General features: G+C 40.9%; 1 protein-coding gene across 1 annotated transcript in view; it reads right to left on the reverse strand.

Annotated features, from left to right (window-relative positions):
* RNF144B (ring finger protein 144B) overlaps positions 1-19,548 on the reverse strand; it is a 142,608-nt gene that overhangs the window by 24,842 nt on the left and 98,218 nt on the right. Inside the window, 1 exon segment of the mRNA XM_015559751.1 lies at positions 2,861-2,965. Coding sequence (XP_015415237.1) covers positions 2,861-2,965 — 105 coding nt within the window.

Here is a 19,548-nt window from a genome sequence, read left to right on the forward strand (position 1 = left end):
TGTCCCTTGGTTGCCTGCCCCCTCTCGCAAGCTGGGACCCTTTGGGGGATGTTGGAGAGCCGGTTTTGGCCCGATCCCACAGGCCAGGCCAAGGGACCCTACTGGTGCACGAATCTGTGTACTGGGTCTCTAGTTTTATAATAATAATTATATATGAGGACAGCTTGATGTAAAGGAAATCAGAAAGGAAGGCACTACAGTCCAAGTTCATGTGTGCATGTGTTATTTGCTTTGAAAGGAGTATTCCCATATAAACTAATGAAGCTACCAATATCTCCAACATAATCTATTCCTTTCTCAATTCAAAATCAAAGACAATCACCATCACTCATTTTTTACTCTGAAAATACAACTGTAGCAAATTAGTTAAGAACATGATTACCGCACATTCCTGCCCATCTTCAGCCATGCTCTTAGCAAGACCAATACGTACAGAAAGGTCAATTCACACCCTCAGGTCCACTTTACTAATCTAATGGGAAACGGACTTTAGAGAATTTAATAAATACCATGTTTTCATTTGCAATGTCTTTGTTTTATTTTTTCAAATACCCTTTTATAATTTTTAAGAGCCACCATGGGTTTGTTTGGTTTTAACACAGCCTAAAGTAAAATTGTCTTTAGAGTAAAACTGGGTAAATGGAATCAGAACTAGGAAAGCGTGAATGAGAATGGGTCCAGTGGGGAAAGGGTATGGATTAAAAAGTAGAAGACAACCGCAGGGAAATGTGGAAGAAAATGTCTATACAAAAAAATCAAAAAAGTTACTAAGCTTTGTTCCAGAGAACTATGAGATAAATGATGGCCTTTACTCACATTAGCCCTGACATTTGATATCCAAAGTGCTGATGGCTCGTGTTTACTAGTCATATAAAAATCTAGACCAACACTATGCAATTGACCTTTCTGCTATGATGGAAATGTTCTGTTCTTTGCTATCCAATCTGGTAGTCACAAGCCACATGTGGCTACTGAGCTCTTGGAATGTGATTAGTACAACCAAAAGAATGAATTTTTTATGTTATCTAATTTTAATTAATTTCATTGTAAATAGCCACATGAAGCCTGTGGCTACTGGATCAGACAGCACAGGTGTAGAATATAAGACTATGTTTCATTTCAAAGGTTTGTTTTGAAGCTTCACCAAACCATTCATTTTCACTTATATTTAGTAGATTTTGCATACATGAATTAAGTAAAATTTCATATGAAACACAGCTCTTGCTGCCTGCTCCATGTCATGCTTTTCACTTTTATAGTCAATTTAACATCTCTCGGCTGGGTCAGGAGCTACCATGCGCATAAACAGCATTGGGCCCGTCTCATTTACCTCTCTGTCCTGGCGTGTACCAGGCACACTGTGCACACTTAATAAACACTTGTTCACTACTGATCAAACAGCAGAGAAGTCAAAAAGGAAGCATCTTTCTTGGAAGGATTATGCATAGAAAGACGATCCGGAATACCTGGATCTCATTTTAAAAACTATTTGCAGGTTGCATAGATGACTAGTACTCTTGGTGTCTAACCTAATCTTTCCCCACTTTAACTTTGTTCTGCCCATTTCTCACACAAAAGTAAGCAATATTTCTCACTAGAGCTTTGCATATTCAATATTACATTTTTACTTTAAAAAAACAATTCATGATTTTCTTAAAATGAATCACTTCTAAATCATTATGTATTCTTTTGATTCTTCCCTAAAAAACACTTCAACCTCGCTTGTACCACTTTGCTGATATTCCATAAGCTGAACACAGGACCTCCAGAGGTAAACTGATTAGAAGTGGCCTATAACATTTTTCTGACTGCTTTTCTTACAAAGCAAAAAATTGTATGTAAGAGTATATGAATTTGTAAACAAAACATTTATATACACACATGCACATATACACACTCACATACACATCCACTCATATATACCTATATAGCTACACACATGCATGCACTATTCAGCTTCCAATGATCAAGTCCTTTATCATATATTCTATTATCTACCTGGTTCTACTCTTAGAGCCCTATAATTGTGGTGGTCAGAAGAACTGCTTTAGATTTCTAGCTCTTCTACTTTTATAGATATGTATGCACTTTTGGGCAAATTACTTAAACCCCCTGGGCCTAAGTTTTATCAGTTTGTTGAAAAGATTAGATAGTATACTGGCTATGAAAGCACCGGAAGAGTCCCTAATGAACAGCAGGTGTGCCGTGTTTGCTGAATGAATAACTTATTTCATGGGTTTCCTGGGACCTCTCTGAGACGCTTACCAACTCCCTACAAATGGACAAGAGCTGGTTATCTTCTCACTTACAGTGAACAGTCTCTGAAGATTAAAGGCAGATTTAAGGGCAAGTTATTGATCAGGGACTGAAGAAACAAAGGAAAGGGATATATCACAGTCTTTAAAAAATGGTGGAAGAACTCACGGAAAAAAGAAAGACATTTCTGATGCCTGATAAATATTAAATGAAAGGCCTTTCTCTGCTCTTTAAAAATGGCTCAACTCAGGCTACCTTCTAGTTTATTGTCTGTAACTGTGGCTAACCTGCTGTCTGATTATCTTTGAAGTATGAAAGATCACAAGACCACTCACTATTTGGCCTCTGAACCTCACATTTGGCAAATTTGATTTCTTCACCTTTGCCTACCTGTTCAGAGAGCCTTTATAAATAGAATTGAGGTAAACAGCAGCTTTAAAAGTTTGTATAAAGAATCCAAAGGTGAGTAGCAATAAAGTACTGCTTTAAAAAATTCATCTCTGTCTTTTGTTTCTAGACTCTCTGTTAGGGAAGTACATAGAGGCAAGATCCTAGGAAATAATGTCAAGAGGAAAGCGGGGAAGTTTATGGCATTCATCCATACCTCAGCTTCCTGCAGGATCCCGTGGTTTAGGCACACCATGTCAGGGCAAGTGATGGGAGACCCACATCCGTCTCGGATTGCCAGCTGCATGTACTGTTTCAGGCACTGGAAGTTAAGAAGAAAAAAGACAGACCATTACCTGCTGCATTACAGTAGCACAAAGGTTACAAAACCACCACTGCCTCTCTTCTTCCTTACTTGGCAGTCCTGGGGCTCTTGTACTCAGAAAACATAAGTTATCACAAGTGTGAATGCTAAGACTTATCACTTTGGAAAGAATGCAGAGACAGGCAATTTGGTATGACTTCATCGTAAGAAAACTGGGTTTATTCAAGGCAGCAAATTCCTGTAGGCTCACATTTTACCCACCATAGATAGGGGAAAGCCTTCTTTCTTTCTTTCTTTCTTTTTTTTAAACTTATTTGACTTCCCAGTTTAATTTTTACCTAGTGGTCCTCTCCCTCAAGGTCTGCCCAGAAATAAAACTGTGACCCTTGTGCTGAGCTAGCCAAACAGAAACAAAATGAAATTAAGTCAATGACTTATCTGGAACACCCTTAACAGCAAATACACCTGGAAAAGACAATTTGGGAGACAACTATGGGCCTTGGTGAATGCTATGGTGAGGAGGTTTGAGTGCAACCTGGTTAAGGAAGAATTTAATAGGAAAACAGAAACCCAGAAGGGAGGGAGAGGTGAGAAGGGAACAGTAAGGATACCAAGGACAATTTGATCTACTCATTGCCTGTTGCACCTGAATCTTGGGCAGTGGATGGAGATGTGAGTCAGACTAAGAAGGTAGGTGAGAGACTGATATCGCATTAACTTCTCTCTGCTCCCTCGCAACCCACCCCACATGCCCACAGGAAATCGAAGGCCATAGTTTCAGAAGATAATGCTCTTAAGAAATCTGTAAGTTGGCTTCTCAATTTCTAGTAATTTGCTCATAATTGGCCAGCTCTTTGATATAAGCATGATGGGAAAAAATCAAACTCAAATATTTGAAAAAGACACCCCGAAATACATAAGCTACTCAATGAATTAATGACTCTTACAAAGTGATCATCTATATATATATAAAAGCATAAGCGACTGGACAACCAGACAACCTGTCGACCAGTCGACCGGCTGGTAGCTATGATGCGCACTGACCACCAGGGGGCAGGCACTCAACGCAGGAGCTGCTCCCTGGTGGACAGTGTGCTCTCACAGTGGGAGTGCAACTCGGCTAACAGACTGGTGCCAGACTCTGGGCTCACGGCTAGTGAGCACAGCTGCAGCGGTGCAAGCCTCTCCAGCGGACACTCCCCCTGAGCACCCGAGCAGCGGCAGGCACAGTGGGACCAGGATGCGTGGAAGCAGTGTGGTGCCCAGCCGGGCTCAGGCTCCTCCCCAGCCACCTGCCACTTCGCGCACTACTTCGTGCGGTGCGGGATCGATGTGGACAGTGGGCTGGAGCCCAACGAGCTGCCGGGTAAGGTCGGGCTGCGGCAGTGCGGAGGTCCACTGATCCCACAGGCCAGGTCAAGGGACCCCACTGGTGCACAAATCCGTGCACTGGGCCTCTAGTTACTTATAATTGAACTTGGATCTTTCAAAATTACACATCTATGTATCAACCTGCTACATTAAAAATATTATTGTTGCACCAACCTTTTATAAAAGCTTAACTACTAAATAAATTTTATGGTGAGAATACTGATGACATAATTATGAAACCTAATTCTTTCATTGACCATCTTTATTCATTTTCTCCATCTGAAATTAAAACTCACATTATGATTGTATTTCAGAAAAATAATCATGTATTTATCTGACTGAAATTACTGTTACAAACCATTTAAACCAGATTTACACCTCTTCTAATAGTAAATAACTCCCTTCTCCAAGGAGTCAAGCTTTTTCTATGATGCTCATCACAGAAAAAAACACCCCACTAGAAAATAACCTAAATATCCAAAATAGAAGAACACATAAATAAATTATGCTAAATTCATGCAAGGAAAGCTGAAGAATTACAAAAAATATTTTCAAATTAATTTCCACTTGTATTGAAAATTTATAAAATTGAATCTAAGCTTTCCCAAGAGTTCACAATGAATGTACTATTTGCCAATATAATGTTCACTGTAACCACAATACATAAAACCAATGAATTTTTAAGCTTCCCACAAGTACTTTCCTGGCCACAATATTACATGACCCATGATTTTAGGAGAGAGGTTAGAGCTGTATACAACCAATGACAGGGTGTAATTATATAAATTCCATTTACTCTGTTGTTAAATACTAAGAAACACTGGTTCTAGAAAGAGATTTATAAGTACCGGTTGCTAAGTAATGCTCTAGTGCAGGCACTAACACTCCATCACTAGGGGCCTGCATTTCTATTCTAAGGCAAAGAGGGAAAACAACCAACTCTGGTTATTGCTTCTTATTAAATTTTCAAGTACCTTAGGTTCATGATATGTCTTCTATCAGCTTGCACTAAAAATTTAATCTTGAACTCTCCCTCTCTTCTTCAAAATCTCTGGCTAAAGCACAAAAATATTGAAAACATACCCATGGACCCCTGTGCATGTTACACAAACCAAACAATTCCAGAAGAGACTGGCATCTAGCTTATAAATAAACACAGAGGAACACAGAAAGAGAAAAGGAAAAACAATAATCATTTAGTCGCATTGAAAAAATTATATTCCAATAAATAATAGCATTAAACAAAGGTCTAAATATGTAATTTTCAAAACAGCTAACAAAATCTACAGGAAATGTTTCAAATAGAACATCTCAAATATCCTGATGATCAAAGAAAGAACGAAAAAACTTGTCTTTTAGATTGTCAACATTTCACTTCATTAGTTTGATAGAACATAACATTCTTTAGGCCATGAAGTGCCATGTACTAGTATAATAAAGACCGTTCCTCAAAATCATTCCACAGCCAAAACCAGTTTGGCTCAGTGGATAGAGAGTCGGCCTGCAGACTGAAAGGTCCCAGGTTCGATTCCAGTCAAGGGCATGTACCTTGGTTGCAGGTATATCCCCAGTAGGAGATGTGCAGGAGGCAAAATCAATAAAATATATTTTTTTAAAAAATCATTCCAGACCCCTCAAGGATTCAAAAGAGATCTAACCAAGAATTTAACATCCAACACCCGGTGAGCCAGATGACTTTTATTATCTCTTCCAGCTCTGAGAGCCTATGAATTATGTACAGTGGGACCTTCCCAAAAAGAGGTTTTTCCTAGACCCCTTTCAGGTGCATATTTTCCAATGTACCAAAAGCATTCTTTTTAAAAATATATATATATTTTTTATTGACTTGAAAGAGAGAGGGAGAGGAAGAGAGAGAAAAACATCGATGTGAGAAAGAAACTTCAATTGGCTGCCTTCCAAATGCACCCCAAAGGAGGATTAAACCTGCAACCTGGGCACGTGTCCTGACTGGGAATCAAAGCAGCAACTTTTCAGTACATAGGACAACGCTCCACCAACTGAGCCACAACAGTTAGAACCCAAAGGGCTTTCTTTATAGGTGTTCTCATCTATTAGCTGGACAAGGCAAAAAGGGCTACAACATTTAGACAAAGCTCCTAAGAGATCCACCCAAAATAATATACATATATACATATATATTTACTCTAAAGTTGCTCATTCTCTGTCACTAGATTTTATTTATTTTTTTTTAACTTTTAAAAAATATATATTCTTTTGGGTTTTTTTGTTTTTTTTTTAATTTTTTATTACAAAGGGTATTACATATGTGTCCATTTTCCCACTAGATTTTATACCTTTATTTAAAATTTTCTCTAAGAAATAAAGCATTACAATGAATAGTGAAGGAAACTGGATTCTAACAACTAAGACTGAAGTACAAACTCTAGTTTTCTTCAGCATCTTGGGCAAGTCATTAACGTCTCCAGCTATAACATTTTCAATTATAAAATGGGACAATACCACTTGCTGGGCCTCCTCTTACAGAAATAGAGAGTCCTTCATGAGGGTAATTACATGAAAAGACCATGAAAAGTAAAAACAGGTATGCAAACATCCTATATAAAAAAGGGTAGTATGCAAATTGTCCCCTCGACCAGAGTTCTTCCAGGAGTTCAACCAGGGAGCAGGCTAGCCCAGGGGAAGGGAGGGAGGCCCTGGCCGGCAGCCGCTAGGGACCCTCCCAATGCACGTGGTCCTCTAGTAAAGTATAATTGGAGAACAGAATAGCTGTTTCTGAAGTACAGGTAGGCATGCAGAAATAAAAGTCCCCAAACGATGCAACCCCCAGAAATTAGTTTCATGATGGTGGGGTGGGGAGGTGAGAGGAGAATACGTATTGATGGAAGGAAGGAGGTAATGTGTACTATTAGCTGAAAGTTTAAATTGATCTTGGATGCTTCTAGATGCAGATGCTGGGGTTCTGAGGTCCAAGAAGGACTGGCAGACCACCTGGATTGAAGCTGAGTTGGTGCACTACTGACCTTGGGTTTCTCAGGCCTCACTCAGGCATAGATGGGAAGGAAGGTGATGAGGAAGAAAGTACCTTGGGTATAAAAGTTTGCTTTTTATCATTCCTGGCACAATGCTATACACTAAAACAAATATTTAACAAAACGCATACTAATATTTCTCTGCTTCAGTACACAATTACATCATAATGTCTCAAGAGTGTTCTAAATAACATCTTATATTTAGGCCAATACTCTGTTTATTCCAGTTCAGACTATGACCTCTACACATGATCCAAAAATAAAATCTTTGTTGGATGCTGTTGACTTAAATTATTAATAAACTCAAGATGGTGTATCTCTCATAATTCAAAAAGCCTTTTAACAAAGCATGCTGGTTTGAAATGTATAAAAGTTTTAAATTTTTCAAAGAAATCAATAATCTATAGCTAGACAACTTGTTTCCTGGTATAGTATTATCTTACAAAGTTTTATTATAAATCCACTTTCAGAAACCTTGGCTTTTCACAAATATTTTACTAGTGACGGGCATCACCTTCCTGCCAACCAGATAGGACATCAAAGTACTGACAGGAAAACCTGGCACCGGATGATTAAAGAGAAGTCCCAAATCAAACAACAAGCCATAAGTACAGTTAAAAAGAGACCAGAATTTTACAGTCTTCATCCTTAAGCATCTCATATTCAGAAAGCCTTCCTTGTCTTGTTCCTCCGTCTGGAACAGTGCCCAGCCCATCGGCTCTCACAGCACTCTGACACCCAGCTAGCACAGTACTTTTCAAGCTGAGTGCAAAGGTGTAGTCTTGGGAGCCCAAGAGCTTGCCATCACAAGGTTTTTATCCATTTTATGTTTGTTTAGTAATATTAACAAAAGCATACTTTGAACCATCTCAAGGAAAACATCATTTCTATTCCATTTCAATGTTCATACTTCTTCAAGTCCTCACTGCTTTGCCAGATAAGAATGCTCTCATTGTCACAGGCAGATGAAAAAGCTATGGAAGTATCTGGACCCAGTGAAAGCTGTACACGTCAAGATTCTTAGTGATTCCAACATAGAAGAGTCGCCAGATCATTGAATTACCCCTTGTTATTGGAACACACCAAACTCAGACTAACTGTAAAAAGTGATTTAGTGGAAACTAAACATCATCCATCACATTAATGTTAACTTAAATTTTGTTGGTCTATAATTTTAATTAATATGCAGCTTATATATTTACTAGAGGCCCAGTGCACAAAATTCATGCATTGGGTGGAGGGGTCCCTCAGCCCGGCCTGCATCCTCTCCAATCAGGGACCACTGGCTCCTAACCGCTCACCTGCCTGCCTGATCGCCCCTAACCCCTCTGCCTGCCTGATCGCCCCTAACCATTCTGCCTGCCTGCCTGATTGCCCTTAACTGCTCTCCCCTACCAGCCTGATCACCCCTAACCACCTCTGCCACAGCCCCTGCCACTGTGGCTTTGTCCAGAAGGATGTCCAGAAGACACCCAGTCTATCTGATCTAATTAGTATATTACCCTATTATTAGTATAGATTCTGATGTTCTCATAAAAGATATAAGTCTAAATTTGCTTGTACCTTGTATTATGTTTGCATAAGTTTAAGTGAGACTATAATAAAAGTAATTTTAAAGTAACTCAGTATTAGAGTTTCAATTATTTTTCTTTTCAAAAGGAAACCCTGTAAATCCATCAAAAGGAGAACACTGTGATTCTCAGTGGCAACACAGCTTGTTATATGACATTTTCCCTCAGGGACTTACCAGAATATCAGGCTATACAACGAGAATTTTATAAACTGTACAAACAAACACCCCTCTCCCTCTTCTCCAGAAGAATTGGCTCTTCGTCCCTACTTCCCAATATTTCCATCCCAACTTAGGTAGTAACACCAGATGTTAACAATTGAATGATGTCATACATGTCAACAGTGCAGCGCTTATCACCCTGCCCTGCAGGGGCCTGTGAACTAGGCTGTCTCCCCAATAGCCCAGGAGTTCCTTCAGGGTCTGGACCATATCTTATTCCTCTTTATATTCCCTAGAAACATCTATCACAGGATCTGGCACATGGCAGACTCTCCAACGTCTGTGGGAGTTGGAAGGTTGACTTTACCACCTACCAGCTTTGTGGAAAACTTCTTCAGCTCCCATCTCTAAGCCATATAAACCCAATCCACCCGCATCCTTCCTCCCTTTCCTCTTGACACACGGGAGCCAACTCTGCCTTCGAGGGCCATCTCCACTATTATCTAGTTCAGCCGTGGGCAAACTACGGCCGTTTGAAATGAATAAAACTAAAAAAAAAAAAAAGACCGTACCCTTTTATGTAATGATGTTTACTTTGAATTTATATTAGTTCACACAAACACTCCATCCATGCTTTTGCTCCGGCTCTCCGGTCCAGTTTAAGAACCCATTGTGGCCCTCAAGTCAAAAAGTTTGCCCACCCCTGATCTAGTTCCTATTCCCTCCTGCCTTCCAGAATATTTACCCTATTGATTATCCATTTTCTTTCTTATGTATTGAAATTTCCCCATCTCTACTGGGTCCTTCTTCAGCAGTGAAACATGTCCAAAACTATGTTAGTCTAAGAAAAATAATAAAACAGCCCTCCCTTACTCCTTTTCCTGGCTAGATACTGACTTTCACTCCTCTCCTCCTCACAGTCAAGTATTTAAAACAGCTGTCTGCCCTAACTTCCCTCACTCCTTCACCAACACCATCACAACTTAACTGATGTGGCTGTCCAAAGATGCCAGTGACCTCCATACCACTGAATCCAACACACATGTTCTTCCTTCCTGACCGCTCAGCCATAAGACACACTTAACTCACTCCACTTTCTTGAAATTGTCTCTTCCCTTCCCTTCAGAATTCCACACTTCTCTGATTTTTCATTCTGTGCTTCCTCTCTGCCACTCCTTCTCAACCTTGTTCATTTTTCTCAACTCGGTTTTTCAATGCCGAAATGGCAGGATGGTATCTAGTAAACTCCCTTCTCCCTTTGCATTTTTTGGTCACCTCATTTACTAGACATAACCACTTCCCTGCTCTGCTCTATAATCCAGAGAATATATTTCCCAGATTCCAGGGAGACTTGGCCAATGGGAAGCACAAATTGAACCAATTACCTAGTTGCTTAGCAAAAGAAAACACACACACACACACACACACACACACACACACACACACACACACAAAACCTTAACTGAATTAATATCTTTAATTCTTCTTCTTTTCCTCAACCAAAGCTCAACCAAAACATGCCCAAAATCTAACCACTCTCACCACTCCCACTGCAATTCAAATCATCACCACCTATTTCAAGGACCCCTACAATAGCTTCCTCACTGGTCTCTTGGCTTCTAGTCCACACAACAGCCAGGGTGCTCTTTATGTACATCATTTAAAAATATAAAGCATGTACAGTCAGTGTGGCTCAGTTGGTTCAGCATCGTCCTATGGATGAGCAGGTCATGGTTTGATTCCCCAACAAGGCACATGCCTGGGTTGCAGGCTCAATCCCCAATGGGGGGCATGCAGGAGCAGCCAATTGATGTTACTCGCTCATTGATGTTTCTATCTCTTTCTCCCTCTCCCTTCCTCTCTCTGAAATCAATAAAAACATATTAAATATATATGTAAATCATATCTTATACTTCTGCTCAAAACCTCCAATGAATGTGCATCTCATTTATTTATTTTTTAAAGCTTTTTTTTTTTTTTTGGTAATGTATTTTTATGGATTTCAGAGAAGAGGAGAGAGGGAGAGAGAGAGAGAAACATGAATGATGAGAGGGAATTATTGATGGGCTGCCTCCTGCACGCCCCTTATAGGGGATTGAGGCCGCAACCAGGGCATGTGCCCTTGGCCAGAATTGAATCCGGGGCCCTTCAGTCCACAGGCTGATGCTCTATCCATTGAGCCAAACCAGCTAGGGAGAATGTGCATCTCATTTAGACAGCCTCTCAGACTCCTTATCATGGCTCATAAGGTCCTAAATTTTCTACCAACTACTGCTGTGAGTTCATTTCTACCACATTCCCTCTTACTATTTCTTCAACATGTCAAACTTGCTCCTGTTGCAAGGCCTTTCTTGTGCCATTTCCCTTCCCTAGAATGCTCTTTCCATAGATGACTCAATCTCACTTTACTCAGGGCTCTATTCAATGACCTCCTTAGATAGGCCTTCCATGGCTAAACAGGCCAACCTTCCCTCCCCTATCAGGCCTCCTTACCTAGTTGTATTTTTCTTCATAGCACTTACCACTACCTAATATTACTTATATATTGCCTATTGCCACACTAAGGTTCAACTATAAGCACAGGGACCTTGCCTTGTCTTCTTATAGATTCCAGAAAACCAGGTAGAAGGTTCTACAAAATGTATTGTTAGTGCACTGCGGGGGGGAGGGGTGGGCCCCCTCAGCCTGGCCTGCACTCTCTCGCAATCCAGTACCCCTTGGGGGATGTAGTAGTGTGCCAAGCGGGAGGCAGCCTGGGAGGAGCCAGAATCAGGGCCGGGCACCATGCTGCTCATGCTTATCCTGGCCTGCTGTGCCTGTTGCCACAGAGTCAGGAGAGGCACCCGCCCTGGCAGCTGCACTCGCCAGCCATGAGCCCGGCTTCTGGCTGAGCAGTGCTCCCTCTGTGGGAGCATACTGACCACGAGGGGGCAGCTCCTGCATTAAGTGTCTGCCCCCTGCTGGTCAGTGCACATCATAACGACTGGTCATTCTGATTGTACCACCATAACAGTTGCTTAGGCTTTTATTATATAGACTAGAGTCCCAGTGCATGAAATTTGTGCACTTGGGAGGGGTCCCTCAGCCCAGCCTGTGCCCTCTCGCAGTCCGGGACCCCTCAGGGAATGTCCACCTGACAGCTTAGGCCCAATTCCCCCAGGGATCAGGCCTAAGCCAGCAGTCAGTTATCCCTCTTGCAGTCTGGGCTCTTGCAGTCTGGGACCCCTCGCTCCTTACCACCTGCCTGCAGTGGAGGCAGGAGAGGCTCCTGCCACCACTGCTGCACTCGCCAGCCATGAAGCTGGCTTCTGGCTGAGTAGTGCTCCCCCATGTGAGCACACTGACCACCAGGGGGCAGCTCCTGCATTGAGCATCTGCCCCCTGTTGGTCAGTGCGCATCACAGCGACCTGCTGTTCTTCCACCATTTGGTCGATTTGCATTTTGGGGTTTTATTATATAGGATAGGTAGCTAGTTAGTATTAATAAAGGGAGTAAGTGAAATCAGATATTGAGCCTAATAAACTAGGGAGGTGAGTCAGACATTAAGCCTGACTCACTAGGAAGCTATACAGTTCCCTAGGGGACTGCCTAGGAGACTTAATCCCTGAAGCTGGCTCCCCATGGGACAACCAACCAATATCCACGATTATAGAGGGACAGATAAAACAATAAAGGGGAAATTCCTCTGCTGGGCGCATGTGCAATAGGAGCCAAGATGACGACCATAAAGGGAAGGTATTTAGCCTGGGGAAAAGACCAAATTGTACTGGGGGTGGGCCCAGTACAAACCTGGGAAGGATTGGGAATGAGACTGGTCAGTTTGAAAGCCCCGGGTAATATAATCAAAGCCTAACAAAGGCCTCTTGCTGGGTAGCGTGGGTTTGCCTGTTGTTAGCAGCAGCCACGCTGGCTCCAAGCGCAGGCCCAAGCGTGAGCCTGGGTGTAGAAGTGCAGCACCAGGCGGAGTGCAGCCAGGAACAGACACTGAACCAGACTAAGCTTTGGCACGGACTGAACTGATGCACAGTATTTCTGGACACGGGTGTTAGGATCACCGAAAGAGGAACGCACGAGACCAAAAGGGGTGAAGAATTATGAATTTATTAGGTCATCTGGAAAACCCAGGTGGGCTGAGCCCCAAAATGGCACCAGCACCCAGGGACAGGGAGTCTGAGATTTTACAGGACTCCAGGCTGGCTTTTTCTGGGCAGAGAATTCTCTGGGCAGGTCTGGATTCTTGGAAAGTCCAGAGGGGAGAGAGAACGGCCTTAGCAAATGGAATGTGGTCTAAGCGAAAGGGAACATCTGTTGTGAAGTGGTCTAAAGGCCAGTTCCCAGGAGAGAGCTATCATTTCAACTATTTAATCAGACCTAACAACTGGCTCTTCTTCTGTGCTTGGTGAAGACAAGGCTGGACTTCTTCCAGTGGGTCAGAGCTGAGCCACCTGGCCGTGATGAGACACCGGGAACCTGGGGGCAGCCAAATATAAATCTTCCCACTACATCTTATCCTCCATGTGTGGGCCCCTGGAAATGCTTCTCTCGTGACTCTGTGGACGGACCCGATTTCTGCGGGCAACATTATTGAATGACTTAATAAATCCCCAAGTCCTATCAATCCCTTTCTTAGTGATCAGGACTGTTCATCTCCATCTCTTCTGCAATGACCCTGGGCTTCCTGCCATTACCTCTTACCTGGGCTTCTGCCTTAGCCCATTCACTGGTCTTCCTGTATGTGTATTAACCTCTTTCTAATTAATTCTGCCCACTGAAGGCAAAAGAAATCTTTAAAAATCTACGTCTGATTCCCTACTCTCACCTGCTTAAAACCCTTCCATTGTTGTAAGCACTCTTTATTTCTCCTTTGTAGTACTTATTATAATTTAAGGATTCAAAAACTAGGTGCATATAATTATGTGCTCCCAAAAATTTCACTGTTCACTCATTCCACCTGTCAACGTTACCAGAAATTTCAACCTTTAGATTTAATTAAAACCTTGTCACTGGAATGCTCCTGTCTCCATTCACATGTAATTATAGCATAAGGATTTTAATACAGGTTAGATAGGCCAGTTCCCTAGCAGAGGGCAGTGTCTTGAAAAAAAAAAAAAAAAAGGCAGACAGATGCTTTTATGAGAAGAAACACTGGAAACTATGGGACACTAGTGGGAAAGGCAACTGTGATATTGTGACTTATAATTAGAAATACATATTCGGTCTTTGTTCCCATTTTTAGCATGAAGCTTCTAAAACCCTTGGAATTTCCTAAGTGGTTAAAGATATTAGAGTGTCTTTTGTTATGTTAATGGAGTTGCTTTTGAAATGCCCCAGGTCACCAAAATAAGGACTGGTTGCCAGGGGAACCAACCTTATCATTAGAGGGTTAGAATTTTCAGTTTCATCCTTGGAATGCCTGGGAGGGGAGAAGGGCTGGAGGTTGACCTGATCACCAATAGACACTGATTTAATCATTCATGTCTATGCAATAAAACCTCCATAAAAACCCAAAGAGATGGGGCTCAGTGAGCTCCTGGTTGGTGAACACATGGAAATTTCAGGAGCGTGACTCATCTGGAGAGGGAATAGAAGCTCCATACCCTTCCCCATACCTTGCTCTATGTATCTCTTCCATCTGGATATTCCTGAGTTATATACTTTTATAATAAACCAATAATCTAGAATGTGAAATGTTTCTCTGAGTTCTGTGAGCTGCTCTAACAAATTAATCGAACCCAAGGAGGGGGTCATTGGAGCCTTTAATTTATAGCCCGTTGATCAGAAGCTCAGGCAACAACCTGGGCTTGTGACTGGTATTGGAAGCGGGGAGGGAGCAGAGTCTTGTAGGACTGAACCCTTAACCTGTGGAGACTAATGCTATCTCCAGACAGATGATGTCAAAATTGAGTTGAATTCTTGGACATACTACTGAAAGGAATTTTAGATACAGGACAGGCAGTTCGGAAATAAGGGGGGTAGGGGACCCATGAGAGAGGCTTATGTTACATTCACAGAGGATGGAGGAATGTTACAAAATAAGGGGAAGAAAAAGAGGGAGTACCAGGTGAGCTTTGAACTTTGAAACTGATACCCTGCAGGAAAGTAGCCAATTAGGAGAGCATGGGGGACATAAATTAAGAAAGGGTCCAATTAGAAAGTGAGATGGACAAAGAACTCCCAGCATTTATAAACTGGTAGACAAAGAGACTCAGGGGACAGGACAGGTTTTTTTTTTCCATTAGAGAGAGAGCGAGCAGGTTTTTACTGATTTGGGAGCGTCTGTATACACTTACAATAAACTTTTATACTTCTGCCTAAAAATCTTTTAGTCCAAGGAATTTTATTCTTCAAACTTCATAGTACAAGAACCCACAAGGAGAATCCGAGAGCTTGTCATTCCACGTAACACTACTGGCGTCTGAGAACTGCTTGGTGGTATGAGGGGAAGTGCCCCTCCACAGACACACCTGTTGGAAAAGGGTACAGAAACCCAATAGAGAAGCCTTAAGGGAAGACCCTGGGGAAAAGGAAGAGAGGTATTTCAACAAGAGAGTAGTGAACTTCAAAGATAACATTCATTTGCCTGACTGTTCCACTACCTTACCGACAATTCTTAAATTTTAAAGTCCATTCAACTCACTTTAGGATCCTGCTACAAGTGCAGATTCTAATTCAGTAGATCTGAGGTGTGGCTGAGCTCCTGACTTCCTCTTAAGCTCCCAGTTCTTGTTCATATTGCTGGTACACTGACCATACTTTTCAGTAGCAAGGTCTAGGCTAGGACAAAGACTCCCTACACTGGATATTTAATAGAGTCATCTGGGGAGCTTTCCCAAAGCCCAACGCCTAGGCCACACCACAGGCCAGTTAATTCAGAATCTCTGCCCTGGCCTCTGTAGCTCGGTGGTTGGAGCATTGGCCTGCACACCTAAGGAGTCTCAGGTTCAATTCCGGGTCAAGGGCATGTACCTCAGTTGCAGATTCATTCCCCAACCCCACTAGGGGTGCGTGTGGAAGGCAACCAATTGATGTATTCTCTCACACCAACGTTGCTCTCTCTTTCTCTCTCCCTTACTCCTCTTTCTGCCCCTCCAATGGAAAAAAATATCCTCGGGTGAGGATAAAAAGGCCAGGTATCAGTGTGTAACACACACACACACACACACACACACACACATATACATACATATATATATATTTATACACATATATATACACATATATATACAGTTTTATTGAGCTATAATTCACATACCATATAATTCACTCATTTAAAGTATAAATTCAATTATTTTTAGTATATTTACCAAGCTATGCTACTATCACACACATCAATTTTAGAACATTTCATAATCGCCAAAGAACTCCCATGCTCAATAATAGTTACTCCCTATTTCCCCTTCAAACCTTCCTTCCTCCCCAAGGTCAAGGCAACCACCAGTCTACTTTCTGTCTCTATGGATTTGCCTCTTCTGGACATTTCATATAATTGAATCATACAATATGTGGTCTTTTGTGACTGGCTTCTTTCATTAAGTATAATGTTTTCAAGGTTTATTCCTGTTACAGCATGTGTATTTCTTTTTATTGCTGAATAATATATTTATTGATACTATATTTTATTTATCCATTCATCAGTTAATGAACATTTGAGTTGTTTCCATTTTTTGTTATATTTCATGTAGATATGTTTTCATTTCTCTTAGCTATATACTTAGGAGTTGATATGATATATGATATAACTATTTGTCTTTTGAAGAACTGCTAGACTGTTTTCCAAAGCAGCTACATCATTTTACATTCCCACCAGCAGTGTATCAGGGTTCCAATTTCTTCAAATCCTCACCAGAACATGTTATTGTCTGTCTTTTTTATTTTAGCCAACCCTAATGGTATAACACTAGGGTTTTTCTTTGCATTTTCCTGATGGTTAAGGATTTTGAGCATCTTTTCATGTATTTATGGGTCACTTATATATCTTCTTTGGAGAAATGTATATTCAGATCCTTTGACCATTTTTAATTGGGTTGTTTGTATTTTTACTATTGACTTGTAAGAGCTCTTTATATATTCTAGATATTTCCCTTATCAGATAATAATGCACAAATATTCTCTCATTCTGTGGATTATCTTTTCACATTCTTAATGGTCCCATTGAAGTATTAAGGTTTTTAATTTTGACGATGTCCAATTTATTTTTTTGTTATTGCTGTTCATGCTTTGTGTAAGCCAAGGTCATGAAATTTTTTCTATTTCTTGTATTTTCTTCTGAGTTTTATAGTTTTGGCTCTCACAGGTAGGTCTATAATCCATTTTGAGTTAACGTTCCATGGTGTGAGTAAGCAGTCCAACTTCATTCTTTTGCAAATGGATATCCATTTGTCCCAGAACCATTTATTGAAAAAATATTTTTCTCCTTTGAAGTGTCTTAGCATCCTTGATAAAAATTAAGTGACAATAAGCATGAGAATTTATTTCTGGACTCTCAATTCTATTTCATTGATCTATCTGTCTATCCTAACAGTATCACAGATTTGGTTACTATAGTGCTATGGTAAGTTTGAAATCAGAAAGCAAGTTCTCCAACTTTGTTCTTTTTCAAGATTGCTTTGGCTTTTCTAGGTCCCTCAAATTTCCATATGAATTTTAGGATCAGTTTGTCAATTCCTACAAAAATGAGAGTTGGAAATTTTTATAGGAATTGTGTTAAATCTATACATCCATTTGGGGAATATTGCCATTTAAACAATATTTAATCTTTTTTAATATATTTTTATTGACTTCAGAGAGGAAGGGAGAGGGAGAAAGAGATAGAAACATCAATGATAAGAGAGAATCATTGATTGGCTGCCTCCTGGATGCCCCCTACTGGGGATCGAGCCCGAAACCCACGCATGTGCCCTTGACTGGAATTGAACCTGGGACCCTTCAGTCCGCAGGCTGACGCTGTATCCACCGAGCCAAACCAGCTAGGGCTTACATCTTATAACCCATAAATATGGGGTGTCTTTCTAGTTAGTCCTCTTGAATTTCTTTCAACTATGCTTTATAGTTCTCGGAGTGTAAGCTTTGCACTTCTTTTGTTAAATTTATTCATAAGCATTTTATTCTTTTTTATATTATTGTAATTGGATTGCTGTCTTACTGGCATTACCATATTACTCTTTTGCTGGTGTACAGGAATTTAATTGATTTTTGTATATTGATTTTGTATTCCACAACCTCACTGAACTAGCATCAGTATTTTTAAATTCTCACAATGGTTTCAAAGTGCAACCAAGTCTGAGAATCACTAGTTCAATAGCATTAGTTGGCTCAAGTCTAATCAAGGGAAATATGTCCATCACCACCGCCCTTAGTCATTTTGTACTATTCAGAGGTACAATGTCCACGGGAACAAACTAGGGCTGTTACTTTTCCTGGATAAGGGTAGTAGATCCACCTGGTAAGTTTGAGATTAGTCAGTCAATATGGGAAATTAAATCTGGGCCCCACTCAAAAAGTACTCCAGTTCCCACCAAGCAAGAGTTATCAAACACTTCTATCTTTATCTCAAGGGATCATGAAACATCTAAATTAAGAAATTCAGTGACAGAAATAGTTGTGAAAAGAAACCTATCGGAAATGCTGCAGCCTTGTCCAGTCCTCACGATGAAGCCAATTAAATCTGCTACACTGGAGGACACTTCTATCAGAGCAGGGAGCAGGCATTAGCATTGGAAAGATCTGCTTCCAACACAAGAGGTATTGAATTCAATCACTCCCCGACTGACCTTTCAGAGGCTTTCCCTTTGTCCCACCTCTGCTGCCTTTCATGGACTCTGCGATTCTTAATTCTTACACAATTCCAGAGAGATCCATCTGTGGCAGGTGCTACCTTACGACACAGTGTACCCAGAAAAACAAATGATGGTTCTAGGAGAAAGAAAACGAGAAGGCTTGCCAAGTTTACATCCTTTCATTTCCTCCAAAGAAACATTAGACCTCAGAACTGCCAGCCTTCCGTTGGCCCCCAGGCCCCATCCAACAGGCCCAGGATAAGCAACGAGAGTTAAGTACACACCAGATTAAATGTCGGCAGATCCCACTGAGCTCATTTGTCACTTTCTTCCTCCTCCTCCTCCTCCTCCTGTGTACCTAAAGAGTCCCTATTTGAACTCCCAGGCAGCTCTTCTGATTCTTAGAACACATATAAGGTTTCAGCAATAAGAAAGAAACAGACCACAAATCCCAAATTAATAAAGGGTCAAGAAACTCCTTCAGCCATGATGTAGGATTATACAAATTTCTGCATAAAATATGATCATTCGACCAATCCGAGCAAACACACTGGAGGATGTAGTACTTAACGTTTTAATAAAGAATTCACAGTGAGTATTAAAACTATACCAATTAAAGGATAAAAGGATAAATGAATGGGCAGATGTGTGATATGGCAAGTAGAGTAAAAATTAATGTTAGAATCTAA

Source organism: Myotis davidii, unplaced genomic scaffold (genome assembly GCF_000327345.1).
Source record: "Myotis davidii unplaced genomic scaffold, ASM32734v1 scaffold53, whole genome shotgun sequence".
Lineage (NCBI taxonomy): Eukaryota > Metazoa > Chordata > Mammalia > Chiroptera > Vespertilionidae > Myotis > Myotis davidii.